Consider the following 21,534-nt stretch of genomic DNA (forward strand, 5'->3'; position numbering starts at 1 on the left):
GGCCACTAAATGTGATGACAAAGACCTGACCTAGAGACAAGTTTCCCCAAAGTGTCTCTAAGAATTCTGGAGAAGAAAAGATCATTTTCAACTGGTCAAATGAGGTAAGACTTTAGGAAGAAAGCAGAATTTGTGCTTGATCTGGAGGGCCTAGTAGGATTTAAGTGGGTTATGATGCATTGTGGGTAAAGCACTGAAGGTGATACAGTTGGTAATTATCAGAGCCTAGATGATCACCTTCAACAAGTCACTGAAGGTCACTGATCTTCAGTTTCCTCATCAATAAAATGGGCACAATAATACTTGTACTTCACACCGCATAGATCTGTGGTGAGGAAAAGTATTTTGTAAACTGTAAAATACTCTCTAAATGGGAGTCTTTGTCACCTGGAGGAAAGAATTGGGAAGGGACAAGGAGGTTATTCATTTGTGAAGATTAGAGGAGTTATGGAGGTGAGGAAGTGAGAAGTATGTTCAGGGAATAGCAGGTAGTTGAGTTTGGCTGGAGTTTGGATCAAAAGAGATAATATTTATAAAGTGCTTGGCACAGTGCCTGGCACACAGTAGGTGCTATGTAAATGTTGATTCCCTTCCCTTTCCTCGTCCCTTGGAATAGCATAAGATGAAGGCAGATTGTAGAGGACCTCGAATGGCAGGCTGAGTCTGGGCTTTATTCTATAGGCACTGAGGAGCCACAGATAGATTTCTGAGCAGAAAAGTAGCATGATCAAGTCCATGCATATGGTAGATTAATTGGGTGGTTTGGTGGAACAATAATAATAATAGCCTTCATTTCTATACTGCTTATCTAGACTTGCAAAGTGCTTTACATATGTTATCTCTTGTTGCCCTCACTACAGCCCTGGTAAGTAGGTGCTATTGTTATACCCATTTTACAGATGAGGAAACTGGGGCTGAGAGACCAAATCCCTTCTCCAGCATCACACAGCAAGTAAATGTCAGAGGCAGGATTATGAACTCAGCTCTTCTTGACTCCAACGTCAGTGATTTGTCCATAGTGCCCCTTGGCTGCCCTAGATGTGAGATGGATTAGAAAGTGATAGGGCTGAGCCAAGAGACAAAGAGATGAGTTTAGAATCGATAAGGTCCCTTCCAGCTATAACATTCCCGTCAGAATCATGATATCTGAAAGTTGAAAGTTTACAAGACCTCAGCCACCCTCTAGTCCAACACATACATAAAAGGAATGCCTACTATGATGTAACCACCAAATGATTATCTGGTCTCTGTCTCAAGGCTTCTGAGGAGGGGGAACTACCTCACCTCCCACTACATTGTGATCTCTTTGGAGGTAAGGACTGACTGCCTTTTGCCTTTCTCTGTTTTCCCAGTGCTTAGCATAGTGCCTTGACTTTGGATTGTTAGTGCTGTAATTGTTAGAAAGTTTTTTCCTGACGTGAAACTTAAATTTGTTTTTCTGCAATTGCTACTCCCCACTCCTTGTGCTGCTCCACCCCCTGGGTAAAATATAAGTCTAATACATCCTCCAAATGACAGACCTTCAAATACTTAAAGGCAGCTATCATCAGATCTCCCCCAACTGATTCTTCTCTAGACTAAATATCCTCAGTTCCATCAATCAGTACCCGCTGGACATGGATTCAAGACTCTCACCTTCCTACTTTCCCCTCCCCTAGACATTATCCAGCTTCTCAATGTCTTTCTTAAACTCTGGCACCCAGACATCATTACAGGACTCCACAAGAGGTCTGATAAGGACAGAACACAGTAAGATGGTTACCCCCGATTGCTTGGCAGCCAGACCTCTCTTAATGCTGCCCTCAATCCCATTAGCTTTTTTAAGCAGCTGCATCACACTTCTGACTCATGTTGAGCTTCTGATCCACTGAAACCCCATATCTTGTTCAGAATAACTGCTGTCCAACCATGCCCCCATCTTGTCCTTGTGAAGCTGCATTTTTTGTCCGTGAGTATAAGGGTATTTGTCCCTACCAAATTTCCTCTTAATAGATTCAGCCCAGTGCTCTGGTCTGTCGAGATCTTTTGAGGTTCTATCATCATCATGTGCATTAGCTATCCCTCCTAAGTACAAGAGCTACTTAGGTAAAAGAAGTGAGCGGAGTGTGTTATGGTATATGGTTTATGGTATGTATCATGCTGCAGAATCTTTACCTAAGTAACTGATAAAAATGAAAAATAGCATACGGATAAATAAAGATCCCTAGGATATTCCACTAAAGACCTCCAGGCACAGAATAACAACTACTCCTTGATTGTAAAATTCTAGTCATTCACCCTTTGTTCATCGGGGGCAACATGATATAGTACGGAAGGGTCAGAACTCAACCTACTGGCCACCTGCTTCCCACTATCTTCCAGACTGCATCCTGAACCAAGATTAAGTACGTGTAATTGGGAAATATTTAACAAAATTTATAAAAATACAGTAAAACATAGATAATGTTAAAGTGTGGTTTTCCAAGTAAATGGGTGGCCCCAAGGGATCCTGATGCATGGTTTAGTGCCCCTTCTTTTCTCTTTTAGTGGTGTTGAGGATAGAGTGCTGAACATGGAGTGAGGATTAACTTTGGTTCAAATCCCACCTTTGAATTACTGGCTTCCCCATCTGTAAAATGGAGTTTAAAACACCATTCTTTGTATTTATCCCCAGCACATAATGTTACATCTGGCACATAGTGAGGGCTTCATAAATACTTGTGGAATGACTGACTTGAGTTCTGGGCACATTTTTAAAAAGACATTGAGAATCTGGAAAGTGTCCAAAGAGTGGCAACTGTAGTGGTGAAAAGTCAAGGGATCATGTGACGTGAGAATCAGTTGGTGGAACTGGGGATGGATTGCCTGGAGAAGAAAACACTTGTGCAGGAAAAATGCTATCTGTCTTCAAGTATTTAAAGCACTGTCATGTGGAAAAGGGATTAGATTCCTCATCGTGGTTGACCCCAGAGGACAGAAGGAGAAGTGCTCGATGAGAGAAGGGATGGTTTCATTATTTGCCTTCTTATCCCAGTACCTAGCATAGTGCAAGACACATGACGGTTGGCTGATGGTTGAAAAACAATTTTAGAGTGAATGTGAGGAAAAAACTCCTAATTTGAGCTATTCAAAAGTAGAATAAGCTAACTTCCTCAAGTGGGAATGAATGTACTTCCCCTAACTAGACGTCTGCAGCCTACACTATGTTGATCAAGGAGATGCTAATTCAGGTATGCATTAACCTTGGGAGGTTCCTTTACAGCCCTTAGATTCCGTGCTCCATAGGAAAACAATGAGCTTTGTGACCCACGTCTTAGCAGCGAGCTTCAGGATTCCGAATGTCTGTCTTTCCCAGGACTGGACAGAACAGAATTTTTATGCTTTATGAGGATTTTACAGTAAGGGTCAAAGATGTGAAACAAGAAGTGAATAGATCAACTTGGGGGAATACAATTGAGTATTTCATTGTAGCTGAGCCATGTTTAAATTGCAATGAAATCCTCCACAAGCCGAATATTTGCTGGCGGTTTAACACTATGTACAGGACAGTACTTACACATCTTTTAAGGAGCATCTGAGCATATCATGTTAGCAAGGGGAAAACCATCAAGAAATATGTAGCTAGTGCAGTGCCATTAATAACCACTGCCTGAGGTTCTATCCTGTGCCTTCCTTTCCAGTAACACTTGGCTTTCAAAGGATGGGATATTTTAGTAACCAGAGGAATTTTTCTAACACTGTATTATATAGTTCAGTAGATGAGGTGAGGTTTGAGCAGTCAGGGTGGAGAGGGCTGGCATTGAAGACTCCAGTTCTCCAGTGAATCTGTGATTTCCGTGATGTGAGTATTCCCTCCAATGTTGCACATAGCAACCTAACCATGTCTGCCCATGCTATACAACCCTTATTCATGACTTCTCAAAACTTTGCCACATGGGGATCCTCCCAATGTGCCAGTTGTACTTTCTCGAGTCTTGACAGCAAGAATGGATAATGGATAAGAAATCGACAAGATACTAATGGAACACAAGGACTTCCATCAGTTATTCCTTGTTCTTAATGCGTGGCCAGTTCATCTCCTTTTTTCTATCATATGTCTCTTTGGTTACATCCTTTGCACTATTTATTCTTTACAATTCTTTCTGTATACCAGAGCTTGCAGAAAATATTCTGTCCTTCCTGCTCCCTCCTCTCTTCTAGAAGGGACAGAGCAGAATCTTACCTAGGCCTCTCCTATTTCTATCCTGACCCCTTTCTTTTTCCACATCTGAGACTTCAGATTTATTTAGTTACACTCTATTACAAAAGCTAGCTCACTTTTGACTTAAAAGCAATATAAGGGCTCTCAGGTCCACCTTTCTCTACAGTTTTATAAGTTTATATCAGATTAAAATCAGTAGCTCAGAGCTCCCAACTGAGAAAATTCCTAACATTCATTTAGAGGTTTAGCTCTGTGTTTTAATTGGAAGTCTGAGGTATCTCAAGCTAACTCCTGGAGTCTTTATGTAACAGGGTACAGGACTATTTAAGTAAGAGAAGCAAGAAGCATGTATTATGGCGTTTATTATTAGATAGACGCGGGAGGGGGAAGTTGGGGAAAGAATAGATCTGTTGAAGAATTTCCTTCAGTCCTTGAAACAGCAAGTATAAACAATAGCTTTTGTAAAAGTCTCCTTTTCTGAGATGCTTGGGCAGCCAGGTGTTGGAGTGGATAGAGTACTGGACCTGGAGTCGGGCACTTCCTGAGTTCATAGCAGGCCTCGAACACTTACTTACTATCTGGGTTGCCCTGGGCAAGTCACCTAACCCTGTTTACCTCAGTTCCTCATCTGTAAAATGAGCTGGAGAAGGAAATGGCAAACCACTCCAATATTTTTGCCAAGAAAACCCCAAATGGGGTCACAAAGAGTCGGACACAACTGAAAACAACCAAGCAACAACGAAAATGCTTACAGGTTCCAATGGCCTACTACTTTCTGCCCTTTTTCTGCCAAAGCTCAGACCTCTTTTCACTTTCTCCTTCTGCTTTTTGTCCCTGTGCATCTAATTCTATTCAGTTCGGCTCATTAAGTCCCAGGCAGAGCTGATCATGCTGTCCCCACTGTTCCAACTGCTCAGCTCTTGATAATCATTCCCACCTCTCAGACTGTCCCTCAAAGACAGTGGGCGCGTGTGTGTGCATGTGCATGGGGATGGGGGGAGGAGAGAGAGAGAGAGAGAGAGAGAGAGAGAGAGAGAGAGAGAGAGAGAGAGAGAGAGAGAGAGAGACACTTTAAGATCCCCAAGAGTGACTCAAGCCTGCCTTCCAGTCCAAAGATGAAGACAGTTCTGAATCACTCTCAGGGCTAAATGGGAATGCTGGTTGAAACTACCAATCATAGCATGCCGTTCAGTTTCAAACCCTTATTACATGTGTAATATCTCGCACCTTGCTCACGCCTACCTCATGCTTCCTCTTTGCACTTTGAGTAATCCACAACTTCCATTCTTCAGAGACTGTAGAGTTCCCTGAGTCACAGCTGTACAAAGCTCTCATATTTAGAATATCAGCAGCTCAGTTAATGTTTATGGATGGTTTAAAAACTGTGTGCTTCTTGGAACCCATTGACCCCTTCACCCCCACTCTGTCACTAGCCTTGCCAAAGTGGACCAAGAACCATTTTATATCTTTCTTTGTATCATGGGTTGCCATGGCAAAAGAACTCACCAATTAGGGAACTTCCTAGTGTTGGGTATCACACACCACACACACACACACACACACACACACACGAGAGAGAGAGAGAGAGAGAGAGAGGAGAGAGAGAGAGAGAGAGAGAAGAAAAGGTTGATTTGTATGTGATTCAAGATCTATATAATGAACCCCAAGATCACACAGTGACTCCAGGAAAGACCAGGACTGCTGAGAGAATGTATTGTTTGGAAGACATCAGGATAGCATGCTAAAAGAGAAGGGGCCTTGTACTCAGAAGACCTGAATTTGAATCTAGGTTCCATTGCATAGCAACTCTGTGACCTGGGGCAAATGAAGGGGTGTATGGGGAGAGGACTGGCTAGGAAATAAGGAAACTTTTTTGCTGCCAGGCTTAATAGCATTTCACTGAGCAACTGCATCTCCTTCCCTCCCTTCCCTGGGTCAGACCATGGCGTTCTCAGCTGCCCCACAAAGATTCCAAATATCTTCTGCAACAAACCTTCACCAAACTGAAATTCTCAGTTGGCATTGCTAGATACCAGAAGCCAGAGTCACTGTCATAAGGCAGTAGACTGGTCTTAAATGACCAGGTCCCCCGTGAGTCACAATTCATCTTAAATAGGTAGGTGATGTGTGATTTTTTTTTAATTCTGGGAGGGGATAAGGAAAAGAGCAGGAGTAGGCAGAGAAAGAGGTAGCATGGTAATAGGAAATGGAAAGGAAATGCAAAAAGCAAAAAAAAGTTATCACTGCAGTCCTCCTCCTCTATCTCTCAGCAAGCAGTCTTTAGCTAATACCTACTGCTGTCCTCAATCCAAAATAAATTCACTTCTCTCTAGCCAGAATTACTGTCCGTCTTCTGTTGCACTTACAGGTATAGATCCACAACAGTCTGCAGTCTTGGGTAAGTCACCCAGGTATAGATCCACAGCAGTCTGCAGTCTTGGGTAAGTCACCACAGGAAGGGTCCTTCTGTTCCCCCTCCATTGGGGCCAATGGACTGAAGGGAGGCCCCTGAGCTAAATCTTTCTGGGGAAGAGCCTAGAATTTTCACAGGTGCCACTAAAGAGGAATTCAGCTGTTTCCTTGAAATGATAGTGCAGCGGCTCATAAATGGGAATGCAGTTCTAGAGATTAGTAGAGGTCTTAATAGACCTAGAGGAGAATAGTTAGCCTCAACAGAAATATAGGCCACCTTTCCCACAAATGCTAATGAATGCTCTCTTTGCAGTCCAATAAAGTAACTTCCCTGGTGTCAAAGTGAATTATTGACTCAGTATAATCTCAAAAAGAAACATGTTTATTTAAAGGCCATAGTAAATACTGGGGGGAAGGGGCTTGTGTTTGGGGCCCAGACTGAAAGGTATCAGAGAGGGCATATGCAAGTGACCTAAGAACTCAGATGCAATCATCTGTTTAAGTTTATTGAGCTGCCTAAATACCTCCTTCTTTTAAATTCAATTTAATTTTTTTCCAATTTAATTTTAAAGTTAGCATTTTATCACATGGACCTGTGATTTTTGTCTTATGTAGGAGGCTCTTAGGACATTCCCTCCAACAACTGCTTTGCAGCTTCTACTCTTGGAGAGTTTTCTGGGGACACTTGGAAGTTAAATGACTAATCCAGGGTCACACAGCCAATCTGTGTTAGAGGAAGGATTTGAACTGGGTCTTCATGATGCTATCTATCTACTCATAACTGTTCGTCCTGACATGGATCTTTTGCCCTTTGAGATAATATTAGCTTTTGTTTGAACAGCACCTTTAAAAACATGATCAAATTGCTTTCACATCTCCTCCTGCTTAGAAATCCTTATGGAGGAATTTTGGGAGCCCCAGGATATCTGGGAAGAGTGTCAGCTTGGAAAAAAGGTCTCAAGTATTAGTATACCAGGCCTGAGCAGAAGCCTTTTAGCCTCTAGGGAGTCTGGGGCAGCTAAGTGGTGCAGTGGTAGAGTACCAACCCTGAAGTCAGGAGGATCTGAGTTCAAATCTGGCCTCAGACCAAACACTTGCTAGCTGTGTGACCCTGGGCAAGTCACTTAATCCCAATTGCCTAAAAAAAAAAATTAGAATAGCCTCTAGGGAGTCTAAACAATAGCTTTAGATTTAGGTATGAAGCAAAAGCAGGAGAGGAACAAAAAAAGGTGAAAAAGAAAAATCAGTAGTTCTCTTGAAAACATGCACTAGATTTATATTCAGGAGACCTGGGAAGAAAGACTGTTAGCTGCCAGGCTCAATAACTTTTCACACAGCAACTGCATCTCCTCCTGCCTCTTCCATGGGTCAGACCATAGCATTCTCAGCTGCTTCCTGCCATGCCTAAAGATTCCAAACATCTCCAACAAGAAACCCTCAGCAACCTGGAATCCTCAATCCCTGTTACTAGATGCCAGACTCCAGAGTCAGAAGGCTGCAGACTGATCTAAGCCTGAGTCTGAACTCTACCTTACCATCTATGTAGTACCATCTTTGTATCTCTAGGGCTCAATCTCTTCCAGGAACTAGATGGTCTAAAAGTTTCTTCCAACTCTAGGTCTTATGAACCTATGTTTCTTTTATATGGTAGTTTGTAAAATTTAAGATCCTTGAGGCAAGTCCAGGAGCTTATCCATAACTGTACTTCCCCTGTACACAATAGGACTTTAAAAGATACTTATTGTTAAATGATTGATTAATTGAATGAATGGATGAGAAGGAAGAAGGGATAAGATTTGGGTCTGTGATTTCATTGATACAAGGAACTCCAGTGAGAAACAGAGACAGAGAGAGACACAGAGTCACACAGAGAGACACACAGAGAGAGAAAGAGAGAGACAATTAGACACCCTTTACCAGTGCAGGTCAGCATCTTCTCTGCAACCTACAGACTTAAAGAGTTTCCTAGGACACTGAGAGATTAAGTGATTTCTCCAAGGTCACACAGCCAGAATCTGTGAGAGACAGAATTCAGATCTTTCAGGCGAGCTCTCTATCCATTATGCCACACTGCCTCTGAAGAAACAAGGTGCTAATCCAAAGAAAATGGTGCTGAGTTTCCTTTGAAAGAAGACTGGAAATATTGTCAGAGCTCCCTTAAAGTCAACAGGACTAGTTGAAGTCAAAGGGAGGCCGTATAATGATTTTGTGTGTTTGCTCTGTTCTCCAGGCCCAAGAAGTGTTCACACAGTCTCCTGAGCTTGGCATGTGAATTTTCACAACCTTTTTTTTCTGTTGAATGATGAATTTGATTTTAAGCTAGAGTAGTCACGTAGTTTTTATAAACTTATGCTCAAATAGGACTTGGGTTGCTGTTTATTTTATGTGTCTCTGGGTCTTTTTGAGGCATCTATTGCTGTAATGCTTAGAATCTGGGAGAATGATGGGAAATAAATCTCTTCCTGGCCTCTTTTCCATGACGCTTGTGTGAATTTTGAAGTGATTATGGGGAGTAGTCAGAAATGGTGAAATTCTATAAATCTTATGCTCCTATCCAAAAATGAATTAAATATAATCACAAGGGGTAGAAAGGAAGGTGGGGGCCAATCCACCCCTTATCACAGAATTATAGCATCTTTCAGAGCTGGGAGAGTCAGCCACTCACTGCCTGTGGGGTGTCAGAGAAAGCAGCCTGGACCAAGAAATTCTCCAGGTTTCAGTGCTCTCTGTGAATCCTTGGGCCAGTGATTTCATCATGCTGTGTCTAATACTAACTCATAAAGGAACTGTGATCTGGTGGGCAGACCCTATCCCTGTGAAACTTAAGATCACTAAAGTCTGTACACATATATGCACAAGCATTTACATATTATTTGTTCTTGTTCATCTATTTATATGACAGGCAACTCGGCATAGAGCATAGAGGGTCATCTTTGGAGTTGGGATTGTTGGGAGGATCAAATGAGTTGTATGTGAAGCTCTTTATAACCCTATGGATAGGGAAAGGAACTATTGGAGTAGGAAACTCCCTCTATCGATGCAGGTCAGCACCTTATCTACAGTTTATAATCTTGGAGAGTTTCCTGGGACAGTGGAGGTCAAGTGACTTGCCCAGGGTCACACATCATTAATGTGTGTCAGAAAGAGGACTTGAACCTGTGTCTTCCTTGCTCTAGGGCCAAGAGTTTGGAAAAGATTTTGGGGAAGAGCCAACAAGAGGTAGATTCCATCAATCTTGCACCACTAGCCCAAAATGAGTTAATATAATAATAAGAAATAGAAAGCCAGTCGACTTCTTATCATAGAAGCATAGATCATAGCATAACTCCCTAGCCATGCTGCCTTCTATGTAACTATAAAGGGTTGCATCTATGACATTTCCATCGACAAGTATTTATAAAGTGCCAACATTCTCCAGGCACTATGCTAAGTTTCAGGGCTACAAGGACAAAAGTGAACTGGTCCCTGCCCTCAAGGAGTGTACTTTCTATTTGTTATTATGATGCTGATTTTTTCTGTTGCGGTACAATCTCCCTCTCTCTGGTCACTGTTCCCCCATAAATCCCATTGAGCTTATTTCTAATGCCGCCCTCTTTTTCCAGACCTAAATACACAATGGTAAACAAGAGGTCCAGCCTACCCAGGCTTAAAGCCCATGATCTCACTGATAGGATTGTAAGCTGCTGTCATCTTCTGTCTCTTCAGGCTCTATCTGCTGGGATTTCGGGATCTTTCTCATCTTCTGTAAAGACAAGAGCCAGAGGAAGGACCACACGTTAAAGAGAGAGAGAGTCAAGCTGAGCCAGTGAAAAGGTGGTGAGCAGGAAGATTTAATCTGCCCTGATTTAGTCAACTCCCATGGAGAAAATCAGCTCGTTCTTCAACAACCTCTGGAGCCTCATCTATACCAAACATGAGCAGGGTCTCTTCAACACCATTTGCCTGGGGATACTCCTGGGGCTGCCCATACTGGTCCTTTTAGTCCTCCTCTTCATTTGCTGCCATTGCTGCTGGAGTAGGCCAGGAAAGAACAATGGGCCTTCAGAAAAGAACAAGAAGAAAAAGAAGAAGAAGGGTGAAGAGGATCTATGGATCTCTGCTCAACCCAAGCTTCTTCAGCTAGAGAAGAGGCCATCACTACCTGTCTAACAGGAGGAAGGAAATGAAGGCATCCTCCTCCTGAGACTTGGGATCTTAGATCCAGCCACCATTGTTCAGGGAAGAAGACATCCATGACATGGCTACCTAGGTCCCCAGAGTGACTTCTAAACTAAGAAACTCCAAAGCTAGCAAACAAAACAGCCTGAGAGCCCTCATGGCAAGCAGGCCTATATTTACACATGCAAGGGGTATTTTAGTCAATCTGGCTTAGCCACTGTGGATGCTCAAGAGATGAGCAATATTTAATAATACCTATCACAGTAGGTGCATGAACATGCTCATACCTACATTTAAAAAGGCAAATAGCCATACTTGGGTATGAGTAACTCTACCCAAGGGCACAAATGCATTGTTATGCACAAGCTTTTGTAAGGCTTGTGAATGTACCAAAAAAAGAAGAAAGAAAAGCAGCATACACACAACCAGGTACATAGGCAGGCAAACAAGTACATTACACACCTATATTCACCAGTTCACATCTGTATAGTCTCTTGTAAAGACATGCCCAGCTCTGTGCATGTGTACAAACATTTTTAAAATGTCAGGAATGCTTTGCTGACCACCATCTCCACTGCTCAAACTTCTAGATATAGGTCAAGTTGTAACCGGCATCGGGCACATGAGTTGCGGGGCAGGGAGGATTTTTAGGTCTCTCCCTCCCTGCAGGGACAGTTAACCTTTACACCTAGAAGTGCCTATGACACTTCTCACTGGGCAGTCCAAGACCTCTTGGGGTCTTCACATATTATACAAATATTGATTCACATTTACATGCCATGTCCCAGTGTTCTTGACCCTCACACTGGGTTAACGGCTAAAGTTGTTAACAGGATGGATCAGATTGCATTTCAGCTCTCCTTACCTGGGATACAAGTGTTATACTTCCAAACCCCATTTAGTGTTTAGTTCTCACCCTCGGGGCTTAGGGCTTTCCTCCTAGCAACAACTAAGAGAGCTGCAAAGCCAGGTGGATGTTAATGGCCGGGAAGCTGTGGGAAACTAATGGGTAGGTTGAATGTGCTATTATCATGTTGCATACCGGTGTGGTCATGGTTGTTCAGGTGGAGAGATGTAAAATAGACATGGAAATCGACGTATGTCATACAAGATGAAAGAAGCTAAGGAGTCAATGCTGGAATTTGCATGTTGAATCCAACGGCCATAAGATTGATGGGAACCCACTTGGGTGGGCACATGTTATATTGAAAGTAGGAAGCAAAGGCTTAAAAGAGTAGAAATGATGATACTGAAAGAAATCAGTGAAAGCCAGTGGATGTTGCCCAGATGCATTTTCTAAAGATCCACACTGCCAAGGGGTCAGTAATTCTGCCACTATGCTGGAAAACCTCAGAATGAAGCCTGGCAGGCTTTTCTCCCTGTTTATCACAAGACCCAACATAGAACCTTGCTCATAGCTGACAGTTGGTGAATTGCCAAATATGACAATGCTGATGATCATTGCAAGGGTGAAATTTTAACATCTCACCAACTCAAAACAAAGTCCCTACCCACCTAAGTGAATACACCAATTTCTCTAATGGAAAAAGAGTTGTATATTGAATTTGGAGAGTAAGGTACGAGAAAGAAACAATAGAATGGTGCAGATGTTTGCAGAGATGGTTATATATAAGCATACATCCATAGTAAGCATACATTCAAGATATATCCCCAGTCCATCCAAGGCCAAAGAACTTTGGGAAGTAGGCCATCATCCTTATGGAAAATGTGAAGAACAGTCAATCCCAGTTAATAAAGAGTGTGCTTCAAAAAGGAGTGTGAATTCTAAGTCAGTTTTTTTTTTAAATGGGAAACTATTTCCCCATGGAAGCAACATTATAAATGGTTGTTCAGTGCCTAGATCGCTTAAAAGCATATTTAATCCAACATGTCATAATAATATAGAGGCAGCCAGCCATAGGGGATAGCTTTACCAAATGCGGAGTAGGGAATATCTCATTTCAAATCCTGCCTTTGATACTAGATGGGTGACCCTGAATAAGTCATTTAACCTCTTTGTTCATTAAGTGACTGACTCCCCTAGAACTTACCTACTCAGCCATAAAAAGTTGGTGAAGCGAGCTCCAGGGAATGTTTTACATAATTTGGAAGTTTCTTTAGTGCTTTAAGATTTACAAAGCACTGTACTTAACAACCACAAAGAATATAAGGGGTATCCCTTTTGTAGATGAGAAAACTGAGGCTCCCTGAGGAGTAATTGTCCAAGGTCATACAGCTAGTTAGCTTAGAATCAGGTTTCAAACTCAAGTCTGTAACTGACTCCCAGTCTATGATAACATACTTGCTGCCTCCAATGAGGTTGGGCTCTAGCTCAGCCATGGTCCTCTACATTACAACCTACCCACCATTCAGTTGTATACAACTAGAACATTGTTTCTATGAGAAAAGATATTCCAAACTCCAACCTGGAGAATCAAAAATGCCCTGGCAGAGGGCATGGAGACTTCATCCCACTGCTGTCCCACCCAGCCTGTGTTCTCTGAGGCACAGAATGGATCTGAAAGGTTCTACAGCAGAGTACAGAGAGCAGAAGGAAGTTTTTCTCATCTCTAGTCTAGAGTTGGGTGGTTTCCCCACCCAAGCTTGGGGAGACTCAGAGGAGACAGAGGAGTAAGCCCAATGAGAGTGGCTGATAGGAAACAGAAGAAAGAAGAGACAATCTCCTTGGGGAGAACCCAACAGTGGTAGCCTTTTGTGGAAGCTTGAGAAGTAGGGGGACAGCCTGCCAGTGGAAGCTACTTGTGAGTTTGTAAGTCATGCGGTCATACGTCTATCACAGTATCGTTCATTTTTTCCCCTGCAAAGTAAGTAGCCCAAACTTGGAAAATACCCTAATATTTTTCTGGCACCCCTCACCCCTTAAAGAAGAATTGCCTCTGACCTAGAGACCAATTTGGCGATTACCTGCCATTTTAAAGATATTTGACAAGTAATGGTCCTGACAAGGCTTCTCATATTCGAGATGCCCTGCCCCCTCCCCAGCTAGCTCCAGTCACCCTTCCATCTCCTACTCCCAGACCCCAGCCATTGCAAAATTGGATGACCAGAGGGAAAAGCGTGGAACGTAATAATAGTGACAGACATAATGGGGGCGGGGGTGTAGAATGTGAGACCTCACCCTGGACTTTGGACCTAACAAGTTACCTAGTCACCATGAGCAGGTCTCCCTGTGTGTGCAGAATTTTTTTTGGTCTCCTTTGTCTGGACACACTTGCTCTGGCTCCATCCAAGCAACAACCAAAAAGTCTCCTCTCCTCATATGTGTCTGTGGCCCAGGATATGTGTGCAGAAGTTTTCTAGAAGAAACTAATTCCCCTCTGTGTTGGCACTCTATGGCACTGGAGGCCCTTTGCTTTCCTACCCATATTGCCACTCCCTGTTAATTTTCCATTCTTTTTTCCATCTCTCCCCTTTTACACTTCTTCCATCACCACACTTCAGCATCCCTTTCTTCCTCTTTTTCCCCAGACACTTCTTCTCAACCTGCCAGTGGTATCTACTATGTAATGCCTGTTCCCTCACTGCCACTACAACCCTGACTTCTCTTAGGGCAACGGAGCTAAAGCAAGGCAGTAAGGAGCATGGGGCCAGTAGAGCCTCTTTCCAGATTTGAGGGGTGCCATTCCTAAATCAGCATAGCCTTGGGGAAACTGAGGCAGAGGCTCCCCTCCTTCAGGGGTAGGACTGAGACAGCTCAGTGAAATTCAGCAGGGTCAGGTCAAAGGCCACTTCTCCTCGGTGCTCAATAAGTGCATTTTGTTGGCTTATTTTTATGTTTTGAAAACAAATGTAAATGGACTAACATACTTACTCGTTAATATTTTGTTTTCTGTACAGTTTGAACAGACAAAAGGTATTTAAATTTTTAAAAAATCAAGTCTTTCTATCTCCCTGCCAATCTCACTGCAACTTTTTTGGCATTAAAGATCACCCTTTGCAGTTTGTTGGACAAAAGCCATTCTTGGGGACTGGAGTGGGGAGAGGGTCCCTGCCCCAATTAATTCATAAGCATCCTTCTAGAGCCTTACACACCTTCCAAATAATGGGAAGAAAAGTTTCAATAGGAAGAAGAACGACACCTTCAGTCACTGGTGAAAGAGACTTGTGGCTAGGCCCCAAAATGGCATTTTCTGAAGGACTGACTTCGGAAGGAATTCACTGATGGTCCCATTCGGCAGTTAGAGGGCCTTTTCTGCAGCCAATCGATCCCTTCTTGATGGGGAGAGGGGCCAGAGATAGAATTCTGAGAATTCTGAGGGGAGTAGCAGGAAGAAATTCAATCAAGAGTATTTTTTTTTTTATTGATTCGATCCTGGCCAGGATTTACACTTAGTGGAGTGATTATGATGGTCTCTGATTTTTGTCCTAATGAAGATATTTTTTAATGATTTTTTTTTGCTTTGTCTAATTGCAGAATCAGAAGGGGGGTGGAGAGAGAGAGAGAGAGAGGAGAGAGAGAGAGAGAGAGAGAGAGAGAGAGAGGAGAGAGAACTCCTTTAAGGGAATGTGGCATTGACTTGACTCTACCCTCTGATCTTAACCTCCCTGGGGCAGACAGCTGCTACCTTCACCTAGAGGAGCTAGGTAGTGCAATGACTGGAAGTTGAGTTCACATCCAGCCTCAGATATTTGCTAGCTATGTGCCTATGGGTAAGTCATTTAACCTCTGTTTGACTCAGTTTCCTTATCTGTAAAATGGGAATAATAATAGTATCTCCCTCCTATTCTGTACATCCTTATCTCTCAGGGTTGTTGTGAGGATAAAATGAGGTAATATTTTATAAAGTACTTTGAAAACATCAAAGCGCTATATAATTGCAGATGATGATGATGATGATGATGATGATGATGATGATGATGATGATGATGGTGGTGGTGGTGGTGGTGGTGATGATGATGGTGGTGGTGATGATGATGATGATGGTGGTGGTGGTGATAGTGGTGGTGATAATGTTGCCTCTTCATTTCTCACCTGGCTGCACTACTTTGGGACTCCTCCACCATGCCCCAGGAAGGTTATTATGGGGATAACCTCATCATCCCATAAGAGCTCATTACATTTTTCCTTTCCCCCCCCGACCTTTTTCAGCTTCCTTTTGTGTTGTCTTCCTCCATTAAATTATAAGCTCCTTGAGGGCAGGAACTGACTTTCTTTTTAAAATTTGCATTCCCCCAGTGCTTAGCACAGTGACTGGCCCATAGTAGGCACTTAATGAATGTTTATGGCCTGTTGATTATTGACTACTATCATCTCATTGGGCTCACTTTACCCCCCTCTTCTCTCCTATAGGATATCCCAAACCTTTTCTGGACCCTTTTAGACCTGCATCAAAAATTATCAGGGTGGAAGACTGGCAGTTGTTTATTCAAGACCATAGCCAGGCACAGATGTTAGCTACTTGTACAGACCAGAACAACCCGACCCCAACCAAGACCCCTCAGCCACTTGTATGTCTTGCTACAAGCCTAATAGAACCTCCATCTGTTCAGACTCCTTAGGCCATATTGGCTCAGATTCAGGTCCACCCAACCCAGCTTTCTTCTGTCCCCACAAAAAAGGCACCAAACAATGTGCTTTGGAAGGGCATCCTTTGTCATCCTTGACTTCAACTTCCAAGATTAAGGCATTTTTCACCATCCTTCACCCAAACATCCTAGTTTCCATTAATAAGCCTTTTTTGCAAATGTCATCTGTGAAATTTTTCTTTTAAGGTCTAACTCAAGTGCCACCTTTTCCATGAAGCCTTCCTTGACCCTCCTAGGTGAGAGTGATCTCACCCTCTCCTCTAATTTCATACAACACTTTATCTGAACCTCTTCTTTGTACTTTCTACTTTGAGGCAGCCGGTGGCACAGCAGATAGAGTACCGGGCCTAGAGACAGGAAGACCAAAGTTCAAATCTGCCTCACATACTAGCTGTATGACCCTGGGCAAGTCACTTAGTCTCTGTCCACCTCAGTTTTCTTATCTGTAAAATGAGGCTAATAGGATAATAATAGCACCTACCTCCCCGCATTGTTGTAGGGATCACATAAGATGATAATTACAAAGGATGTGACACATAGTAAGCACCATATAAATGTTAGCTATTACTACTTATTTCATTCTCCCTTATATCAAAATTATTTGCATACAAGTTCCTCCCCCTACTGTGTGCCCATAAGTTCTTAAGGCCTGGCACAGGATCATACACATAGAGGAGACTTAGTAAATGCTTACCTGCTGAATAGAATTGAATTTCTATTTTCTGCCTCTACCACCACTAAATTCTTTAAGTTAGCTATCTTTTGTGTGAAATAAAAGAGACAGTCACCCAAGTAGGAACACTCAGAGTGATAACTAGGATATGACAATGAGGGCTTTACACCAGAGTGCCAAAATTTAGAGGACTCGGACAGCACCTACATCCTTTCAGTAAGTAGGTAGAAATGACTAAGCTGAGTATATATTTAGCAATAGTTTAGCAATTAGTTAAAATAGGAAGCTACTGCCTAGCTTCCTCCCAAAGGCAACCCAAGGCAAGCTCCCCTCTGGCAGTGCCACCCTGCCCCCTCCTCCAGTGAAAATCCCCCTGTAGCAGTTTCCAGCTATCCCAAGGTCTCCCCATGGGGCCTGAGAGCCCAGGTTTCCCTTCAGAAGTCTGAATTTATCTTAAAAGGTTGATTTGGCTGAGACGGAAGGGGGTGGGGTACTCCTTTCGTGCTCCTCACTCCTGGATTATGTTTCCGTGCTGGCCTCGGGAAACAGAATCGTTAGGATTTTATTTCTATATTTATTTAGATGCATATATTCATTTTTATATAGGATCCTATTAGGATGAGCAGCAACAATAAATGCCCTTAGATTATAAAGGCTAGCTCTCCTCCACTTACGTCCACTCACCAAGGGAAATGATCTAGCTGTCCTGAGCTGATAGTGCCACCTGGTGGCCAGAATGGGAAGCTCTCTGTCACTTTTCCTGCGGAAAGGAATGAATGATATGGTTCATACTTGGCTCTGTTTTTTTTTCTACCCTCCACCCCCATCAAAGCTTAGTTTGTTCAATCTCAATACACTTTTTTCATAAATGGACAGATGTTCCCTTTTTCTTTCTTTCTTTCTTTCTTTCTTTCTTTCTTTCTTTCTTTCTTTCTTTCTTTCTTTCTTTTTTTACAGCAGTTGGGGTTAAGTGACTTGCCCAGGTTCACACAGCTAGTATGTGTCAAGTGTTTGGTCTGATGCCGAATTTGAACTCAGGTCCTCCTGACTTCAGGGCTGGTGCTCTATCCACTGCACCACCTAGCTGCCGTCAGATGTTCTCTTTAATTCTCTTTCTCCTTCTTCTCCTTCCCCTCTACGACTTCTTATCCTAGGACAATCTCCGCCCGCCCCCCCCGTCTCTCTCTCTCTCTCTCTCTCTCTCTCTCTCTCTCTCTCTCTCTCTCTCCTCTCTCTCTCTCTCCCTCCCTCCTTCTCTCTCTCTCTCTCTCTCTCTCTCTCTCTCTCTTCTCTCTCTGTCTATGTCTCTCTGTCTGTCTCTCTCTCTCTGGATCCCTCTGGCTCTCTGGCTCTCTCTGTCTCTCTGTTTCTGTCTCTTCCCTCTCTCTCTCTCTCTCTCTCTCTCTCTCTCTCTCTCTCTCTCTCTCTCTGGCTCTCTCTTTCCCAAGTGCTTAGCACAGTGCCTGCATAAATGTTGATTGAGTGACTAATAATATAATAGCTAGCATTTACATAGAGCTTTAAAGTTGTAAAGCACTTTACCAAGGCCTTATTTATACAGGTACTATATACATATATTTGATACATATCTTAAAAATTAATAAGTAATATATAATATATAAATATAGCATATAAAGTAGACTATATTATATAAAATAATTAATATATTGTATATAATAATATAATTGATATTGTATCATAATAATAGCATTTATACATCACTTTTAACATTTACAAAGTGCTTCATACATGCTCTCAGTCAATCCTCACCACAGCCCTGTGAGGTAGGTGCTATTATTACCCCCATTTTACAGATGAGGCCAAGAGACATTAGGTAGCTTGTCCAGGGTCACCTAGAACATGTCCAAGGTAGGATTTGGAACTCAAGTCTTCCTGACTCCAAGTCCAGCACTCCATCCACTGCCCCACCTAGCTTCCCCCCTCAGCTTCAGTTTCTTCATGTGGAAAGAGAGGAGGGTTGGTTTAAATGATCTTTGGTGTCTTTCCCCCACTCTGGAGTCCATGATGCTCGAAGAGAGGAAAATCTGTTGTTTGCTAAGTAGAAGAGGCGCTAAGCTTGACAGGCTCAGGATGAGCAAATATTGCCATCTCCTGGCGACAGCTGGATATAACCAGACCTGCTGCACACCAGGCATTTGTGGGCAGCACACAGTGAGTAGTATCCAGCTTCTGATTGTTTAGTTCTGTCAAATAGACATGATCCCCTAGTGAGGTATTTACAGTAATGACTAAGCCATTTTAGCTAAGGACTTTAACAAAAGATGAAATCTTTCCTGGGAAGATCCCAGAATGTGTCTCCTCCTGTGCCTTTCTCATACTCCTAATAAAACTGTAAATTACAATCCTTTTCTATCAGAAAACCTTCTAATTCCCAGTCTTCTCCAGGCTCATCATTCCTTCTGTCCCGGTGCTAAGCTCTAAGGCTACAAAGTCCCCACCTTCCAGGTGCTTTCTGCCTAATGGGGAGACATGGGACATCCACCAATAACTATGATAAAAGGTAGAAATATAACAGCAAAAGGGAGAGTCACAGGGAGTGCTCTGAAAAAAATTGAGAAGGCAGAGATCACTTTAAGCTTTTCAGGGAAGGCTTCAGCACCTGAGCAAGGACCTGAAGTCCTAAAAAATCTGGCATAAGATACAAAATACCCCTACATTCCACCTTGGAACACACTTCTCTAGCAAAAGCTGTTCCCAGGGAAAGGCTGTTGCCTATATTGAGCAGTTTTTAACTCCATCATGAAAGGACCATGGTGGAGAGGAGGGAGAGAGACAGTATAATGAATCAGATTTCAGCTTGATGCTGGGGGAAAAAAAACAACTTTCTGACAATAAGAGCCATCCCGAAATGGAAAGACTGCTTCAGGAGGGAGGCTTGGGGCCACCCTTAATGGAGGTCATTAAGCAAAGGCGGGGTGGCCACTTGTCAGGTGTGATGCCTTAGAGCAGGGGTTCTCCACCTTGTGTCCTGGACCCCTCTGTCAGTCTGGTGAAGCCTATGGATCCCTTCTTAGAATAATATCTCTAACTACATAAAGTGAAATGTGTAGGATTATGTATTTTACCAATACCAATTATACTGAAATTAAAGATGTGTTTTTTTTTTCCCATCCAAGTTTATGAGTCCTCTGAATTCCTTCCATGGAATCTTTGAGGCCTGCGGACCCCTGGTTAAGAACCCCTGAAGTAAAAGATTTCTTATTCAAGTATCCCTTCAAACAATGAGATACTAAAATCCTGGGACCAGGCCTTTGACAGCCTTTAAGGCATTCTTTATCCTAAGATTGACCTTTATACATACAGTAATCCCTTCCACATCACAATTTTTCCCCATCTAGGTTTCTATATATCATGGGTCAGTATAAGAAATTAAATGGGAATCTTTTGGGAATTTTGCAGAAGCTGCAGACGTGCAACTTTGGGGTTTTGCAGAAGCCGGCAGACAATACAGAAAAGGTTTAGAAATTCAGAAATGCATAAAATATTTTTAAAATAGCATTGTATAATAGCAATACATTTTATCTTTTAATATATAATGAAGATTTTTAGGTGGATCTTTTAGATCCAGGGGGTACCCCTAATCCCCATGATATAGAAGGGGTAACTCTGTTTAGTCTTTTCATTCCTAGTACTTCAATCCTCTCTTTATTCAGTGGAGAAGTTCAGAAATCATCTTCATTTAGACTTTCCCTAATTCCATCATTCCATTTTCAAAATCCAAACCTGTGCCTCTTCAAACTTCTGCCCTCTCCATCTCACTGAGATCTTCAACAGGCATCAGCTTGACATGAGGCCTTTCCTGATCCCCCACGTAGAGTTATTAGTTAGTATTCTCCCTACATTCTGACCAATACACATTGTTTCCCCTCAGTAGGTTGTAAACTCCTTGAGGACAGGGCTTATTTATTTTTTGTCTTTGTATCCTCCATACCTATCACAAGGGCCTAGCATGCAATAAAGCATTTAATATATGCTTAATAAATATAGAATTTCCCACTCCCTTTCAAATTTTGCCTACTGTATTATAATCTCTGTTGTATCTCCATACTACTGTGGTTCTCTTTTTATAAGGGAAGGAATTCCTTCAAAATGATGGTAAGGAAAGAAGGAAATAGGAAAGGAAGGAAGGAAGAGAAAGGAAGGAAAAAGAAATGAACAAAAGGAAGGAGGGAGGGAGGAAAGAAGGAAGAAACGCTTTAAATGATTGTTGTTAAGGATCAAATGACATTATTTGTAAAGCATTTTGCAAACCTTAAAATGTTATATAGACACTTAAAAGTGCTATTAGTAATACTATTACTGAGTAATAGTAGTAGGCAGCAGTAGTAGCAGCAGCAGCAACAGTAACACTAGCAGCAGCAGTAACAGTAGCTGCAGCAGTAATAGTAGTAGCAGTAGAGTTTTGTATCCAGTTCTTGGTGACCTGTTGTGAGAAGAGCACTTCCACTGTCCAGAAGAGAGTGACCAAGATATTGAGGGGTCTTGAGATTAGACCCCAAACGGTAGCCATTGTATGGAGGTTTGATGAAAGAACAGGGGATGC

General features: G+C 42.4%; 1 protein-coding gene across 3 annotated transcripts in view; it reads left to right on the plus strand.

The window, feature by feature from the left end:
- KIAA0040 (KIAA0040 ortholog) overlaps positions 1-12,526 on the plus strand; it is a 36,727-nt gene extending 24,201 nt beyond the window's left edge. For 2 of the 3 annotated variants that reach the window (XM_020970489.2, XM_020970487.2), the window contains one exon: positions 10,298-12,526. In XM_020970489.2, coding sequence (XP_020826148.1) covers positions 10,451-10,741 — 291 coding nt within the window. In that variant the 5' untranslated portion in view covers positions 10,298-10,450 and the 3' untranslated portion in view covers positions 10,742-12,526. Of the gene's footprint in view, positions 1-6,548; positions 6,622-10,297 lie in introns of all 3 variants that reach the window. The other variant, XM_020970490.2, reaches the window with a different exon arrangement.
- The last annotated feature ends 9,008 nt before the right edge of the window (positions 12,527-21,534 follow it).

Source organism: Phascolarctos cinereus, unplaced genomic scaffold, assembly GCF_003287225.1.
Source record: "Phascolarctos cinereus isolate Bilbo 61053 unplaced genomic scaffold, phaCin_HiC Scaffold_5;HRSCAF=322, whole genome shotgun sequence".
Lineage (NCBI taxonomy): Eukaryota > Metazoa > Chordata > Mammalia > Diprotodontia > Phascolarctidae > Phascolarctos > Phascolarctos cinereus.